The following is a 16,261-nucleotide window of genomic DNA, read 5'->3' as shown; positions in this document are numbered from 1 at the left end:
TCCTATGCCAGAGGACACAGAACAGCTGTGTATCTGTGCAGCACATTGTCTTATTCCCAGCAGAAGCTGTGGCCCAAATTGAGGCACAGACTGCCAAGGGAAACATCACTCTCAAAAGTCTTCCAGTCATGCCAGTCATAGAGAGACCAGTGAAGAACACACAATGGTCGTGTTCAAAAAAACCCATTGAAATGGATTCAGAGATACATTGGTTAAGAATTCAATGTGAATTGAAAAAAGAATATTTTAAAATTAGTTAACTTGTCAGGGCAATGGCAATTCACTTTCTCAAATGTTCTATTCCAACTAACATTTACCTGTCCATAGGAGCTGCCACCTTGAGGCTGAGAACCCTGTAAGAAAGGCATGGAGTCAGTTGTAAAAAGAGCTGTGTAGGTGTAGTTCCAGCACAGCAGAAGCAGAATCACAGAATACCAGAGAGAAAAGCCCATTTCCATTAAAGATTCCTCTCTACTACGTTACTTTTTTCCTCATGGTATTTCAGTGGCACAAACCAAATCAAGGACCACTCAGAAACACTGAGAAGGAAGAAACCACCCATGTCCCAAAGCCCATTTACAGGACAGGCTCCTACAGAAAAGCTCAACACATTTCAGCAACAAACTCTCACTTGGCCATAGGACTGGCTGCCTTGGGAACCCTTTAAATAAAGAGAAAATAATTACCACCTTGACAAAGAAGCTTCTTTACAGAGCTTGGTATCTATGGCAATAACAGCTGCTTGTGGGATTCCCTAAAAGGCTCTTCCTATGCCAGAGGACACAGAACAGCTGTGTATCTGTGCAGCACATTGTCTTATTCCCAGCAGAAGCTGTGGCCCAAATTGAGGCACAGACTGCCAAGGGAAACATCACTCTCAAAAGTCTTCCAGTCATGCCAGTCATAGAGAGACCAGTGAAGAACTTTCTACAGAGCAGCCAGTTTGCTTACCTGGCCATAGGAGCTGCTGCTGCTGCTGCCTGAGAAACTTGGCCCACCCTAAGACAAGGACACCATCTGGTTATTTCCCTTTCAGTAAGGGGTCCAGCCTGCATTAGCAACAGCAAGCAACTACATCCTAAAGCCATGGAGGGCAGAGTGCAGAGCCAGGCATCTCCTGGCTCTCCTGAGGATGCTGAGTGATGATTTCACACACTGGGATTCCAGATCAATGAGTAGCACTTGCACAGATATTGAGTGTGAATTGACACTTTCAGAGTAAATGTCCTTTAAAGTTCAGATTCTGAGGGCTTGCTAAGTGCCTTCATAGAGCCATTTCTGACATGCTCTATTCTGACTGATGCTTACCTGGCCATAGGAACTGCCACCTTGAGGTCTGTAGCCCTGTAAGGAAGGTAAGAAGTCATTTGTAAACAAAGCTATTTTGTCTTAGTACAGCAGCAACACAAAAGTCCATTTCCTCTTAAAGCTCCTCTGTATTATGTTATTTTTTCCTTCATGGTATTTCAGTGGTACAAAAGAAACTCATGGACCACTCAAAAACATCAGTAAGGTAAAAAAACAAGAGGGTCCTACAGAAAAGCTCAACACATTTCAGCAACAAAGTCTCACCTGGCCATAGATCTGGCTGCCTTGGGAACCCTTTAAATAAAGAGAAGATAATTACCACTGGGACAAGGAGCCTTTTTAAAAGAGCATAATGTTTATAGAAATGCAGCTCTGTGGGGATTTCTCAAAAAGCACAAAGGAGACAGAGCAATATGCTAACAGCCCTGCAACAGGGTGTCCTATTTCCATCAGAAGCCATGACTGCCAACCTTGTGCATATTGAATACTCTTGATGTTGAGCAGTGGCCTCCCTGTGGCCCTAATCCCTAAATCCCATAGCTACCCTTTTGAAACAGTTTTCTGGTTGCATGTAGTGCTACAAAGAATATTGATGTACTTTTGCATCCCTCCTATCCCCAGCCCCCAAGAGGAGGAAGACCTACAGAGCCTTCATACTGGAGTTCATACTATGAATATTCTCAAGTTTTAGTTTGCAATAATTTATGATGCCATTGTGTGAGTATTTTGTAGAATTCCCTCAATTTTCTTTTTTTTTACACAAGCAGCTTTATCTTCATGGCTTTAAGCAATGCTGGAAGGCATTGCACATAGTTCCATGATTTTGATTTTTCATCATTCTTGATATGGCTCAGCAACTATCCTTTACAACTTTACAAATTCCAAAAAACTTTTGGAATTTGAGGTCTAATATACATGGGCTCTGAATCTAGCAGTATGGGGCTAGTGGTGTGGTAATGAGCATAGAATTGCTTCCTCTCAGGGCCTTGACCCTTATGCTCTGAGTGGAATACACTCATTTCATGCCAATCCATCACACATGGAAATGCATTTGTGAACATCAAAACCAAAATTATTTGAATACCAATATCAAATGGCAAAGTGTTAAAAATATTTATACATCTTGACATGGAAATGCATTTGTGAGCATCAAAACCAAAATCATTTGAATACCAATATCAGATGGCATTTTCATGAACAAAAGCCTGGAAAATAGAAATATCTGCACCTGTGAAATCCATTTTTAAATGCAGAAAATAATCTATTCATAAGTTGTGCTGGCCCTGTTTTTAGGGAAGTATATAGGAATATTTATGACACTTTTGAAGTTTACTTACCTGAATATAAGTACTGCTGCTGCTGGTTTGCTGTTTTTGTCCACTCTACACAGGAACAAAAAAAAAAGGTTATTTATTTTTAAGGAGGATTGCTTATGCACTAAGCCATTTCAAGAACCAATTCTGTCCTTCTATCTACTAGACAGTTTGAAAGCTACAAAGAGTTCATTACACCTTTTCTTACTTTATGCCATCTCCATGTGCTACAAAATGCATATGAAAATCCTACACAAATGAAGTGTTAAAAGTATTTATATATGTTGATATGATTTTCTTAATGAAAATTAATTTATAATGTATAGATGTAGAATACCTTTGTGTCATATTGTGTTATTTGAAGTGAGTTAATAATTCTGCCTTTCAAATGTACCTCACAAATTGCCTTAAACCCATCTCTATTTGTATTCACATTATCAATTATTTTTTCATTAATAAGCGCAACAAGGTTTTGACAAAGGCTTTGCCAAGACAAAAATTAAAAATTAATTTTTTAGTTAAAGTTCAACATAAGGAAAAGCCACTGCAAAAAATATTTTGATTTCCAGAAAAAGTGTAGATTATGAGAGGAACAAAAAGTTTTTTATATTTCCACATTGAAAACAGTTAACCTGCATAATCAAAACACTGTACATTTTAAGTCAGAAATAAAATAACAAGGAAATCTTATTCCTTTCTTTGCCAGCATTAACCACAAGTCATGGAAGAAAATAATGCTGTACATTTTGAAAGCAATGGTTTTGGAAAGACAAATTTCAGCTGGGGTAACCTGCTACTGCTCTTTCAATGAAAGTGAGAATTTGTTTTTGTAGTCTGATGGACTGGCATCTAATGGACTGACTAACAGTGGGATGGATGCTAAAATGACAAAGAACACAGAAAAATATGTCTGAATGATATTCATAACACTTTATAATAATGCTTGTAATAAGATTAGACTGCAATCAATTTTCCAAGTGCCTGGTTATCAAGAAGCAACATTACAAAAAACAACAGTTCATCTTAGGCATTAAAAGTGGGATTTGAAAAATGTAATCCTGAACTGGGTATTTCTATTAAAAAATGGACTGTTTAAATGAAAATGAAACTGTGCAGGTTGCAATTTATATTTGATTTGATACTGAGTAACATGTAAGCTTTAGTTCTGGAATTCCATCCTCCTTCCTGAGCAGATCGAGATGGTGAAATTTTGCCAAGTTTGAGAGTACAATGAAATTTGCATACAGAGGTTTTAAAATTTTTATGTGTAGAAAACAGCTGCAATAGTCTTTATTCAGCAACCAGCTAAGATATGCCCTTTGCTGTAGTCACGGAAATGCCCTACTCCACCACTGTAGTTTGTGGACATCTAAGATATCTCTAAGTTATCCACACTTATGTGTTCGCTAAGAGAGGAATTATTACTTAGTTTACTAAGGCAAATCTTCATTAAAAATTCAAGTGTAATTGAGAAAAAAATGTCTACCTGTACTATGATCCTTGTAGCAGAGCTTCCCAAACTCTGAAAAAAAAATCCAGAAACAAAGAAACATAATATAGCACATTTAATTGACTTGTTTAATGCAATACACTTAAACAGATAATATTAATTTGAAGTATTTTGTTTGTGAGACTAGAGGGAAAGGTTGTATGTGTGATGTACTTTGTAACAGTTCTAAACACCCAGCATTAAACTAGTTCATTCTGAGTTCTGAAGGTTTGGGGAGGCAGACTGACCCTACTAAGTAATTTTCTACTTTTACATCTTCTGTGGAGAGCAGCAGAGCACAGGTTATGTGCATGACTTTTCTGCACTAGTAGTCAGCTTGGGGTTTCCAAAGGTGGGGAAGGAAGCTGAGACATGATCAGCCCTCCAGTCTGTCTCACTGTCACCTGCATTGCACATATATCAATACACACAGATCCACTTCCTCATCCAGGCTTTTTTTTTTTGCTGAATTCTGAGGCATGGGGGACAAACGTGCAAGAGTAGCACACGCCATCCTGAGACAACTGATTTGATCCCATAAGAACTATCATGATCCTATAGGAATCAAAAGAAAAAGTATTCTTACCTGAGGGAAGGTGTGACGCTGCAAAGAAACAGAAAAATCTCTCATTATTTTGCACAAGGGCTTGCCCAAACAGAATATTGCAACAGAGAAAGGGGAAAGGGGCCCTCATATTTCAGATGCAATACATAGTGGAATGTGAAAGAATGATATAAAAAGGATGGCATAGAATAAATGCATCTTAACTTTTATTCAAGTTAGAATAACATGTTCTATTAGAAATTCAACATATATAAAATATTACATTATAAAAGTTCACTTCAAGTACCTGAAGGCTAAACTTACTTTTCGTTCCAAGTAAGTAGAGTGGAAATGTAATAATTTAAAAGTGAGAATGGGAGTAAACTTAGAGAAGAAAATTGCAATAGAAACAGAAAATCAAAATTATGTGGGAACAAGAGGCTGCATAGATGGAGAGACCTGGTGTTTGCAGCTAGTCCATTGTCTCTGCAAGTATTAACAGCAATCACAGAACTATGAGGTTTGTACCTATCTTGTAACAAACCTTCCCTGAAGATAGCTATACAATAGGGTAAATCCTGCCTGCCAAAAAATTGTCTCCAGGAATATTTCTTAAAATTAAAAATATTAATATTTGAAAGCTTTTTGGGTCAAAGATATTGTAGGGGAAATGTGTAGAGAAGAACAGCTTACCACAGGTGGGAAAGGGTTGCTGTTGGCAACGACCACTACCTATGGAGAAACCAGAGGAAGCTATTTACTTACCATAAAGATTATTTATATACTGCTAAATATGTCAGAAAAATGAAGAATACTAAAATGTGTAAATTTACAAACTCTGATAATAATGCTACGGAAGGTCCCTTTTATAAAATGGCATTTTTATAAAAAAAATTGAGGCAGATCACCAAGCAAAGAATGACTATTCAAACTATTTATACATAGTTTACACAAGAGTATAAGCAGATAAACAATTTTCTCCAAACCACATAATGACACAGGTGTAGAGGCAGAAGCAGGATTTCCTGCCCTATACCATATCTACTTGCCTGTACTGTGCGCCCTTTTTTGATCCTCAACTTTCTACCCCAAACTAGAATATAAATTTATTTTGTCTCTATTCAGTATTATGCTGTAAAATAAAAAAACCTTGATACTGAGTTAATTCAAAAAACCCCAAAATAAGCCAAATGCAATAATTGTATCTTCTGCTGTGTTAATGTTCTCTCATTAGAAGCTCTCTCAGACTCTAAGAACCAAACCAAATCATATGAATCAATCTGGATTAAAGCCTTGACAACTCTCGACTGAAATAACAGGAGTCATGCCAAGTTATAACTGTAAGAATTTTTCCCTTTGAACAGGAGTGCTTACCTTCTTACTGGAATCTGAACTGCTTGAAGGGACAGACTGTAAAAAATACAGAATTCATTTGTTGCTTAGGTAAATGTATGGCAAATTAACTACAGCACTATTCTCCACAAGAATATTATACTAACATGATACTTGTGAAGTACCAAAAGAAGTAAAATCTGAAGAAAATTAATGTATTGGCAGTTAATAAATGAATAGCTGCAATGAATCAACTAGTTTACATTGTTTTAAAAAGTCCAATTATTTTGCTAATTTTACAGAGTAAGTACTGTATAAAAGCTGCAAATATTTTATCAAATTGAAAGTTGGTTTGCAGGAAAAAAAATTTATCGGTAAGAAAAAAAAATTAAGCTCTTCTACCTTCATCCAAAACACTAACCCAAAACCAAAAAAAAACCCCAACCTTTTAATTCTTAGTAACCATCAAACAAAGCACTGACTTTTGAAAAAGTGTAGTAAAAGTAATGGGTGTCCACTTATAGAATAAATATAATTGATTTTGATGGAAAATAGAAGTAAGGATACAGCAACAAACACCAAATATGTAATTCATCTGATGAAGTTATATCCAGATATGATCATTACTAAATCATTTGAAGAGAGTTTTCCTTTCTCCCCCTCCACAAATTTAATTATTGTTTGGTAAATTTGGGCATAACTACTTAGCTTTTGAATACCTTAGAAAGCTAAAAACATGTTGGAAAATACAGTTACCTGGCCATAAGTAAGACCACTGCTGGATAAGGATGCACTCTGAAATAAAAATATAAATCAGGTATTTATTTATACAATAATTTGCTAATTATTAATTTGTTTTCATGTGAAAAAGCAATAAATGAGACAGACAGTAGAAACTAATTAAAGAATTAATATGCAAAGATTGTAAAGAATCCCTAATAATATTCCAAAATATCCAAAGAAAATAATTTTACCTGATAAAAAGCATTACACAGTAAGAATTCTGACATTTTAGTAGGGAAACAAATTAATGGTTTCTACTAGGTGATATTGTGTATCACCTATGTGTACATATACACCTTAAAACATAAATTATTAGGCTTTGAACTGGCAGTGTAACATCGTTTAATTTTGGGATTTCAGTTCAGAATAATACCTCAAGCTAACAGTATTATTCTGAATATATTTAGGAAGATTTCAATAACTCTACAGAACCGAATCACATGCAATTTTCAATAAAGAGATGAGTTAAGAAGCCTAGTAGGAGACAATCAGTAAAAACATATATAAACAGCTTACATCTCTGCAGGCGTGTAGGCCATATGCACCAGCAGCACCTCCCTAAGACAAAAAATAAACCAGTTATTTCTCATCAGTATTTTCCATTTGTAGCAGAGACTCCCACATGAACAGTCATTAAATAATGCCATTGAAAGCTAGGAGTTACTATGAATATAGTTATGCTGGGGACAAAAAAGAAAATGTAAAAATAGTGCTTACAGGGCCACATCCACTCTTGCTTATTGTGTAGACTACTCCACCCTGAAATAAAACCAGAAGTCAATTATTTCCATATAAAAAACTCAAATGGGCAAGAGAGAAAAAACCCAATGCCATGCTATTTACAGCATGAAAAGCTGTGTAGCTGACAATGTGCATATGCAAGCAAGGGATAAGCAAGTAAAGAGGTTACCAGTTCACTGGCACTGCCTATATAATAATTCTAATTTAGTGTGAGACATCATCTCTATTTCATATAGGTTTCACCAGCTTTGTCACTGGTCATGAAATCTTTCAAAATATTACTGGAAAAAACCAAACTTCAAGTAGTTATACAACAAGATGAGAAACTCAACTCTTAGAAAAGAATATGTATTATATATTTTAAAAATACAAGGAAGAAAACCAGATTTTAGCATATGTATCAAAATAATTTGTATTTCTCTGTATCTGGTAATTCATTACAAGCAGTAAATATTGAAGAAATGGAATATTACCAGATAGTTCACTAATTTATATAACCACTAGTAAGTAGTAAGAAATATGTCCTTGATAATCTCAATTCAAGAGACTGGAGACTCACCCAAAAGTATCTAAGAGTTAAAGAGAAAATAGGCATATTAATGGTAGTGGAGATAGTCAACTAAAAACCAATATACATTGGTTTTATACACATACATTGCTGTGATGAATGAAGTGAAAGTGGTGACAATGCAGACATGCATACCCCAGAAGTTTCAAAAGGCTAACTAGACAGTGATAGCCCCACATGTTCAACTGCAAATACAGTCCAGTACTAAAAGCAATACAGACATTAAACTGGAGCAAGCTATTGAGTTAAAGAGAGTGGAGGTAGTTGAATTTAGCCCAGGTACAAACACACTGTTTGCTGGATAAACACCTCTGCCATCCTGGGTTAACTAGCAAAGAAGATATTTCAGCACAGTAAATCACCTCATGTTACAGAATTTTAGTCATTCAAGGTTACTGAAGGAAAACATGCAAATGCTGGAATTTGGGACTCATACCTGACTGCCTGAATAGCTGCTCTGAGAGGAACTGGAAGGTCCAACCTGAAAAGAAGCCAGACTGGTATTTAATATCTTGCTGAAAAATTATTTTAAAAAAGTGATTTTCAGAAAAGAAAGTTCTACTTGGTGGGAAAAGGAAGAGCCCAAAAAGTAGTTTTCTATTACTTCATTCCACTGATATTAATAAAATTATTTCAGAGATCTTTCAAGACAAATAATCAACACTGTGCCAATCCAGCTGCTATAAATAACATAATTCTTCTGCTTGCATCCTTTTTATTTGACCTCACACACTTGATGTCCATCATTGAGGAGGAGATCCACACCACCACAATCATTAAAAAGCAGATGAAAGCTTTTTACTAATATGACTATGTAATCATGAGCATATTTGCTGTAAAAAAGCAAAGAAGGAAAAGAGACTTCTTCACTGAGCTGCCAGTGAAAGTTTTCAAAGGGGAAAAATCAAATAGCTATATTTTATATCTAGATCATGATTTGCAGAAGGCAAGTAAATAAGTGATCTTGAAGAGCAAGAAAACACTAAGAATAAAGAGTGAAAAAAGAAAACTTCTATTATAGAGCTACTACAGATTAGCAGAGAGAATCTGCAGAAGGAAATGGCAACAAGGCTGACAACCCTTTATACAGTTTTGGATTTTTAATCAAAAAAGATAAACTAACAAAAAGAAAATTAAATTGAGTTACAAGGGGGATAAAGACATATCTAGAAGCAGCTTTTGACTAGGCCTTGGGATCTTGGGCAGCTAGCAGCATGTCAGTGTCTTTGGAGAAGGAATATTTACCATGATGCATCGGCCTGTTGAGTAAGTCCCTCCACGCTGCAAGAGAATACAGCTTCCAGTTACTGTTTATTGATTGGTATAAAAATATCAAATTACTTTAAACAGGAAATCAACTGAATTCACATTGATGGTCTGAGTAAAGAAATCAAGTGTTTAATTGCTGACTATATATTACACATTTTAACAATCTCATCTGCAAACTGATGTTAACTAACTCAAAATAAAAATACATTCAAAACTGAATAAAAAAATGAAAGCATAAATGACATCTTGCTAGGAAAGTAATTTGAATGGTACAATAGAATCTTCATGCTACAAGCATGAAACAACTGGACCAGTAGAAGAACTCTAAAACTGAAGTAACTGGAAGTTGGGAAATTGAAGAAAAATTGTTCTTACCTTGTTACATTCTAATTCTATCATAAGCTATGGGGAAAAAAAACAAAAGAGGAAGCGTTACCAAATTATTCACTGGGAAAAAAAAAGCAGCTTATTGTAGGAAACAGATAATACATTTGGTGAACAGAGAGATTTAAGACAGGTGTTCACTCTTGGTTACATCACAAGTTCATATAAATCACTGCTGCTGCAGTCCAATACAGTAGATTTGAGGAGACTTTCTTTACTTGAGCTGCCAATGTTTATATGTTTCATAGAAGCATAATTCTTGGCAAAAAAAATGTAACCAACTCCTTTCAAGAAGATGCTGCAGTTATAGCTCCCAGGGGCTGAGGCAGCAGTTAAGAACAGCAGAAGTACAGTACAGTTCTATAACCAATTCTATTTTCTTTTTTTTTTTTTTGCTTTAAGACATGGATTGTTTTGACAGATAGATTATTACTTTCTTCATTTCTGTAGGAGAAAAAGAGTATTAACTTTATTTTTTTCATCATTTTTATAAGAAGATTAGGCAGTTAAATTAAAATTATTGAAAACATCTAATGACTTTGTCTCAGTTAATAAATAAATGACAACAAGTGTATATTTTGTATCAAGCCAAAGATACTTTAATTACTGAATTAATTTGTATCATTCAAATACACTAAAACTTACCTTCCTTTTACTTTTTCCTGTCGCATTAACTGACTCAGAATGTGTAGGTGTGAGAGTTTTGCTTTGAATTCCAACCCAAAAGTTCTCTAGATTTTGAACAACAGTTGCACTAGAAGAAACAAAATAATTTATTTTCTGTCAGTGTATTTAATTATAAAATACTAATAAACTCTTGTCCCTCTTTGCCCCCAGCCAAGAATATCCACTGTGCTCTGGTTTTAAGTGTATATGGTACAAGTTTCACAGAATACTTTTCCTTGTAGGGGCTTGTATTATCATCCAGAATAACTTTGAAGATAACTCAAACGGATGCTGGGAACAAGCAGAAGAGGGATAGACACTGTTTGAAGAAGCACTGACACCAGTGAGGAGCATTGGCTCAAATGTCCATAAGAATTGAGACGCTCTGACAATCTGCCTCTATGATGGCGAACTGATTCTCATGGCAATAATGAGTGGAAGCAATTGTGGTTTTGTATTGTTTTGCCTGCTTTTGGTATTCCTCAAGATTTAATGAAGCAAGGGAAAGGCGGCCCTATCATAAATCTGCACTTCAAACAATACAAGCTATTGAATGTTTAGGTATTTTCCAATATACTTCAAGCATGCATTTGTTAGAGTAGGTGGAGTTTTTACAAGGTTCACATCTGCAAGTAATGTAGCATTAGAAGTAGGCTAAATACGTCTTCTCATGTTTTCAGAAGTTAGTTCATAGGTCATAGATGTATTTTAAAATTTATATCAGAAGAATTTACATCAAATTACTATTCTACCACTGTTCAAAATGAAGAAAGATAAAAGTGAATAGGTCGGAATTTCATTTTTTCAGGGAAGGAGTTACATTCATATATTTTTGCTGTTGTAATTAAAGAATTCAAAGTGTAAAAAATGGCTACTTGAAGATCCATTAATAACATTATGCTTAATGGAATTATTTACATATATTAAGATCTTTAGGACATTAACTTTTATAACAACTATATCTTGAAATGGAAATAATTTAATGAACATAGTGTGAAGTTATGGCAAACTATGAAAAAAACTAAGTTGTACAAGAATATCTCAAATAGCAGCACAGGTCTATCTCAATATAGAAAGAAAATTTCAAGGCAAAGAAAAAAAACCCAACTATTTACATAAATTGAAGCTCTCCTCTAACATCATGTGGAGCAATCCATGTTGTTGTAACCTTCTGTTTCACATCTGAATTGGCATTACTCACTGCTGAATTCTGCAATTAAAAAGAAGTACATATGATTATGTAAGATGTAAGAGTGATTTTTAGCTATATTATTACAGAAACTGTCTCTACTACAATAGGTAACACTGACGTCCTGCTACAAAGAGCCAGTGAATTTCTATATCAGGTTCATATCACATATAAAGGATAGATGAAGTTCTTGAGAAAACCTAATCTTTTAAACTCTACTGAAGAAATAGCTTTGCTGTATAAAAAAGATCCTTACTTCTATTATTTTAAAGAAACCCAAGCTCCAGTAAGTATTCCAAAGACCACACACATACCGTCATGTTATGACATTCCAAGCCTTTAGTGTTTGGATCTGTAATTTTAAAAGTACCAATAGGAACATCTCCATCTATTTCTCGAGCTTGTAGATTAAATCCTTTAAACCCAGCATCTCCAAGTGCTTCTAGAGTTACTGTGAAAAGAGGCATTTTGAGAAATGTAAATTTCATACACCACCAAAACTGCCTAAATGTTTACCATGCAATTTGCTTCACTCCAAGGCACAAGATTGCATTGTGCAGAATTCTGCGCAGTGCAGAAATTACTTTAAGTCCTGTACAATTCTAAAAAGAAAACCATTTAAAACACCTTTCTTAATTATCAGGGGAATGACAATAAAGGTAAAGGAAAAAATTTGGAAAGGTGCTTCTCTTTAAAGTAACATGGAATTTATGATTTACTGACAATTTCAAAAGGAATTCTGCTCTACCAAAAGAGCAGTGGCCCTGCTGTGAAGGTGCTCCATTCAGAGAGCAATTTGGGATTAGGGAAACAAAAAGGGGGTTTAAGCCACAATAGCTCCACCTCCTGCAATGTGATAAAATCTGGGATGCAGCTCTTAGAAGAGTGACTCAAAATGCATCACTCTTAAGTAGTCCCATACTGCGTCCTGAATGTCTATTTTGCTGTAGGATGACATCATGTGAAGAACTAATCAGTAGGATCCCTTTGTATTGCAGAGGCCTGATTCAACAGCAAATAATCAAAGTTAACGAGCAACTAATTATTAGTCCAGTTTGGCTAGCTGTCCCACTCAATTTTGTCACAAAAAATTACAGCATAAAGTTAAGATCTATTTATTAGATAAAGAAAAAAGAAAGAAAAAATGCATTTTCAGTTATACAAGTATGTCCATACAGATATAAAACATAAAATATAATATCTCAGGTATATATGAATAAGATTGAAGTTAAAAAATAAATTATCTAGACTGAGAGGGAAATGGGGGGATTTTTATGAAGATTGGTAATTCTGGAAGTCATGGACAAAGATTTTATATCATTCAGATTGTTTACCTTGGACTTCATTTCCTGGCTCAAAGTTATCAAAAGACACAGCAATAATATATGGCGGTGCAGATGTCTGTGGTTCAACTTCATAGTTTGGCAACAGAGAATCACAATCAATTGAGGTATTTGTCTGTGGAAAACCAAGGATTCCAGGCAAAAATATCCCACAGAACAAAAAAGCAAAGCAGGAGTGTCTCCTCATCTGTGGAACAAAAAGACAATTCAGGTCATAGTAACTTCTTTAAGTAGTTGCCATATTTGGCAAATATCAGCTTTTCTCCAGAACAAGAAACAAAGTAAGCCTTGAAAGCTGCTCTTTCTTTGCACTCATGTATTTTGAAGAAAAAAAATTACAATAAAATACTTATATACACTGGCAGAAAAGTGCAGTAAGCGACACAAATATTATAATTTAAAAATACAGAATTATTAAAGGGAGTTTAAATTTTCAGGTCAGCAATCCATTAACAGCCATGTCTGCTGCATTACACCTTTGATGTAGCTAGAAAAGTCCTTAAAGCAAAGTTCCTCCTTGTTGCACTGGCAGATTTAGCTCAGCTCCTTGGCTATGCAAGAACTCAGAGGGAATCCTTGCTCTCTCAAACTGTAGATATAGAGCATGTGATTAGCATGCTCTTCTTTGACTGCTTTCCGTACTCTCACTTTCAAGGGACAAGAAATCTAGTTAAATGCCCTGGAGTACTCTTAAAGATTTTCAAATATTTGTTTCCCGAAGGACTTAACAAAAGATTTCTGCAAAGTCCTCTGGAACTTCTAAACATTTTAAAAATATTAACTAGCTACTGCATGCTTCCTATTAGTAAAGAATGACTATAACCAGTAAAGAAACTATAACCAGTACAGAAATTCACAAAAAATAACTTAGGGACAAGATGAAAGTCCAATTTTCCAGGACTGTCCAGGAAGACAAAATGTATTTTCTTTATAGTCCACTTCCAATGATGGTAAACTGCTTCCAAGAAAGAAAGGAAACATTTCCCAAAAGTATTCTCAGGTGTTTAACATAGATTTTTCAGCCCATGTTCAAAATCTAAATATTCAACTGGCACTGAATAATAAGCACTACATACTTAAAAGGCTTTGAACAACTCACTCTTATGAACAACTCACTCTTCCAGCTACAAAATTGCTGATACAGCTGTTCAATCTCCAGAAGTCTTTAATAATGCTATTTTACATGCTGTCTGCTACAGGATTGCCTCATGTGACACAACACACAGTAACAGGAAGAATGGAGATATTTACTTGAGATTTTTTAAAACGTTTCAAACACAATGTAAGAGATATGTTCAATTTGTACCATCTGCCTGTGTATCTTAATCCATGCATAACTGTGTAAGATCATTTGGTTTTGTATGTGCTAAAGAAATAAGTAACAGAAGCATCTAGAAGTAGGGGAAAAATACACAACTCTGAACATTCATGAATTTAACTCTGAACTTTAACAACTTTAAAAAAGCCACTGAGTCAACAAATAATGAAACAGGTGACTGTGAAATGCTGAAAGCTTTCCAAGTAGGATGATGAAGGTTTGCAAGGTGTCACAACTACTCAGAGCACCAACCAGGAAAGTGATAGATGCAAGTTATCACGTCTCTAAAGAAGATGAAGACTGCACCTCTCCAAAGCCTCATCAAGTGTCACTCTAATGGGATCCCGGTGAGCATCATGTTTTGGTATCAGCACGCTGGGCGCGGTTATCCGATCTCTTGTGACGATTTTGACGTGGCCCACCTCTAATTAAGTTTTAAATACAGCATGTGGGTGCTATTATATCAACAGATGCGGTAAACAGTGATTTAATATGAACCAGTCTGTGTGTTGTTGAAATCTCTGTCTGACTCATGGAGAGATGGAAAAAAAAAGTCTGTTTCTAATTAGATGTTCCATTTCAAAGCGCAAAGTCCTAGTTTAGCTAGGATTGGAAAATTGTCTGGAACTGCACTCTGCCATGAAAGAAAGCCAGTCTGAAATATTTCCTCTTTTTCTTGCTAGAAAAGAGCCAGAAATACAAGTACAGCAAGTTGAAACATGGCTGAGATGCCTTCTCTTTGCATCAGCTCTCTGATTTAATAATTCAAGAGGTATTCTAAGAGCCTCATCATGTCATCTTTTGGAACTAGCTTTTAGATGAGAAAGAGAGATATTAGCATCTTAAAAATTTCCAAGTCCAGACTTGAGGCAGAAAACTTCCATGGGCTCTGAGTTCCAATACATAATCCATGCAATCATGTTACCTTGCATTACATATTTTATATTCTCTTAGTGAAAAATGTAAAAAAACAAAAATTAAATATTTATAAAATAGAAACATAGAGAATTCTGGCAAATAAATGTTATTTGCAAACTTCTAATTGGATATAACAATGAAAAGTTAACTATGTCCTCAGTTCCTTCATCTGATGGAAAAATTATAATTTTTTTTTATCACAGATTCAAACCTTTCTCCCTATGAGCCTATGTGGCCCTCACCTTTCCAACACCTGAGCTGCTACCTTAAGAATCCTATTCCATATTTATTCTAATATGTCTTCAGGCCACCAATTAAATCCCTGCTAGTTAGCTACTGCATTCAAAGTCTACTGGACTTGGGAAGAGTCACTTTGGTGGTTTGCTCCTCCAAAGCCTTGGGCAAACTTCTGAGTAGAGACAAAAGCTGTTTTAAAAGCTTTTAAATATAGAGCATTTAGTGAATATGATAAATACCTCTCCATAATTTGAAAAACACAGTCCTTGCAAGTCCATCCTGCCAACAGTTTAAGACTAGCTCCTGTATACCCCTTTCTATTCCCATTCTTTATGAGCATTTTTCTCCTCCTAGATGCTCCTGATGAGCCACAGACACAATTCTTTAGCCCTTGAGAATAAGCATCACCAGTTAGTGTGCACCCTGTCCACCACATCCCCAGCAACACACCTTATCGACCAAGTGCTGATGCGTGGGCATCCTCCGGTGGCTCTGTGGTCAGTGCGGAGGAGCTGCAGCCGGGCAGTGCTGGTGCCCAGGAAGATGAGACAGAGGAGGAGGAGGGCTCGGCCAATCCGTGCCGAGGCGGGAGCCAGCGCAGCCAATCAGGGCCGGCTGTGCATCCTACCTGGAAATTGGGACACCACAGGTGGGACTGTCCTGGCCAGAGCTGGCGGTGACAACACCCTCCTCACAGGTGAGTCACGCCCCTCTGACCTTTATCGAGGCATCTGGCACTGGCAGGGCTTCTGAGGGCTGTTAGCCTAAACCAGTATGTCAACTAAAATCAAGAGAATTATGCTATACAAAAACCCCTTGCTAATATTTCATAACAATTCCAGTAAAATATTCTATATTA

The 16,261-nt window shown here is 35.8% G+C and overlaps 1 protein-coding gene across 1 annotated transcript; it reads right to left on the bottom strand.

Annotated features, from left to right (window-relative positions):
- Positions 1-212: 212 nt before the first annotated feature.
- LOC102041625 (uncharacterized protein DDB_G0271670-like) lies at positions 213-15,918 on the bottom strand. Its single transcript, XM_005422137.1, has 21 exons — positions 15,853-15,918; positions 12,921-13,116; positions 11,901-12,037; positions 11,513-11,607; positions 10,377-10,485; positions 9,723-9,749; positions 9,324-9,359; positions 8,515-8,559; positions 7,487-7,528; positions 7,286-7,327; positions 6,743-6,781; positions 6,029-6,064; positions 5,348-5,386; positions 4,697-4,714; positions 4,108-4,143; positions 2,646-2,690; positions 1,573-1,602; positions 1,309-1,344; positions 952-999; positions 632-661; positions 213-353 (listed from the first exon to the last, which is right to left on the bottom strand). Exons 1-21 carry the CDS (start codon positions 15,880-15,882, stop codon positions 213-215), a joined length of 1,257 nt encoding a protein of 418 aa, XP_005422194.1. The 5' UTR covers positions 15,883-15,918.
- Between the last annotated feature and the right edge of the window lie 343 nt (positions 15,919-16,261).

The sequence above is a fragment of the Geospiza fortis genome, unplaced genomic scaffold, assembly GCF_000277835.1.
Source record: "Geospiza fortis unplaced genomic scaffold, GeoFor_1.0 scaffold403, whole genome shotgun sequence".
Taxonomy (NCBI): Eukaryota; Metazoa; Chordata; class Aves; order Passeriformes; family Thraupidae; genus Geospiza; species Geospiza fortis.
This window is presented reverse-complemented; position numbering and strand designations above follow the sequence as displayed.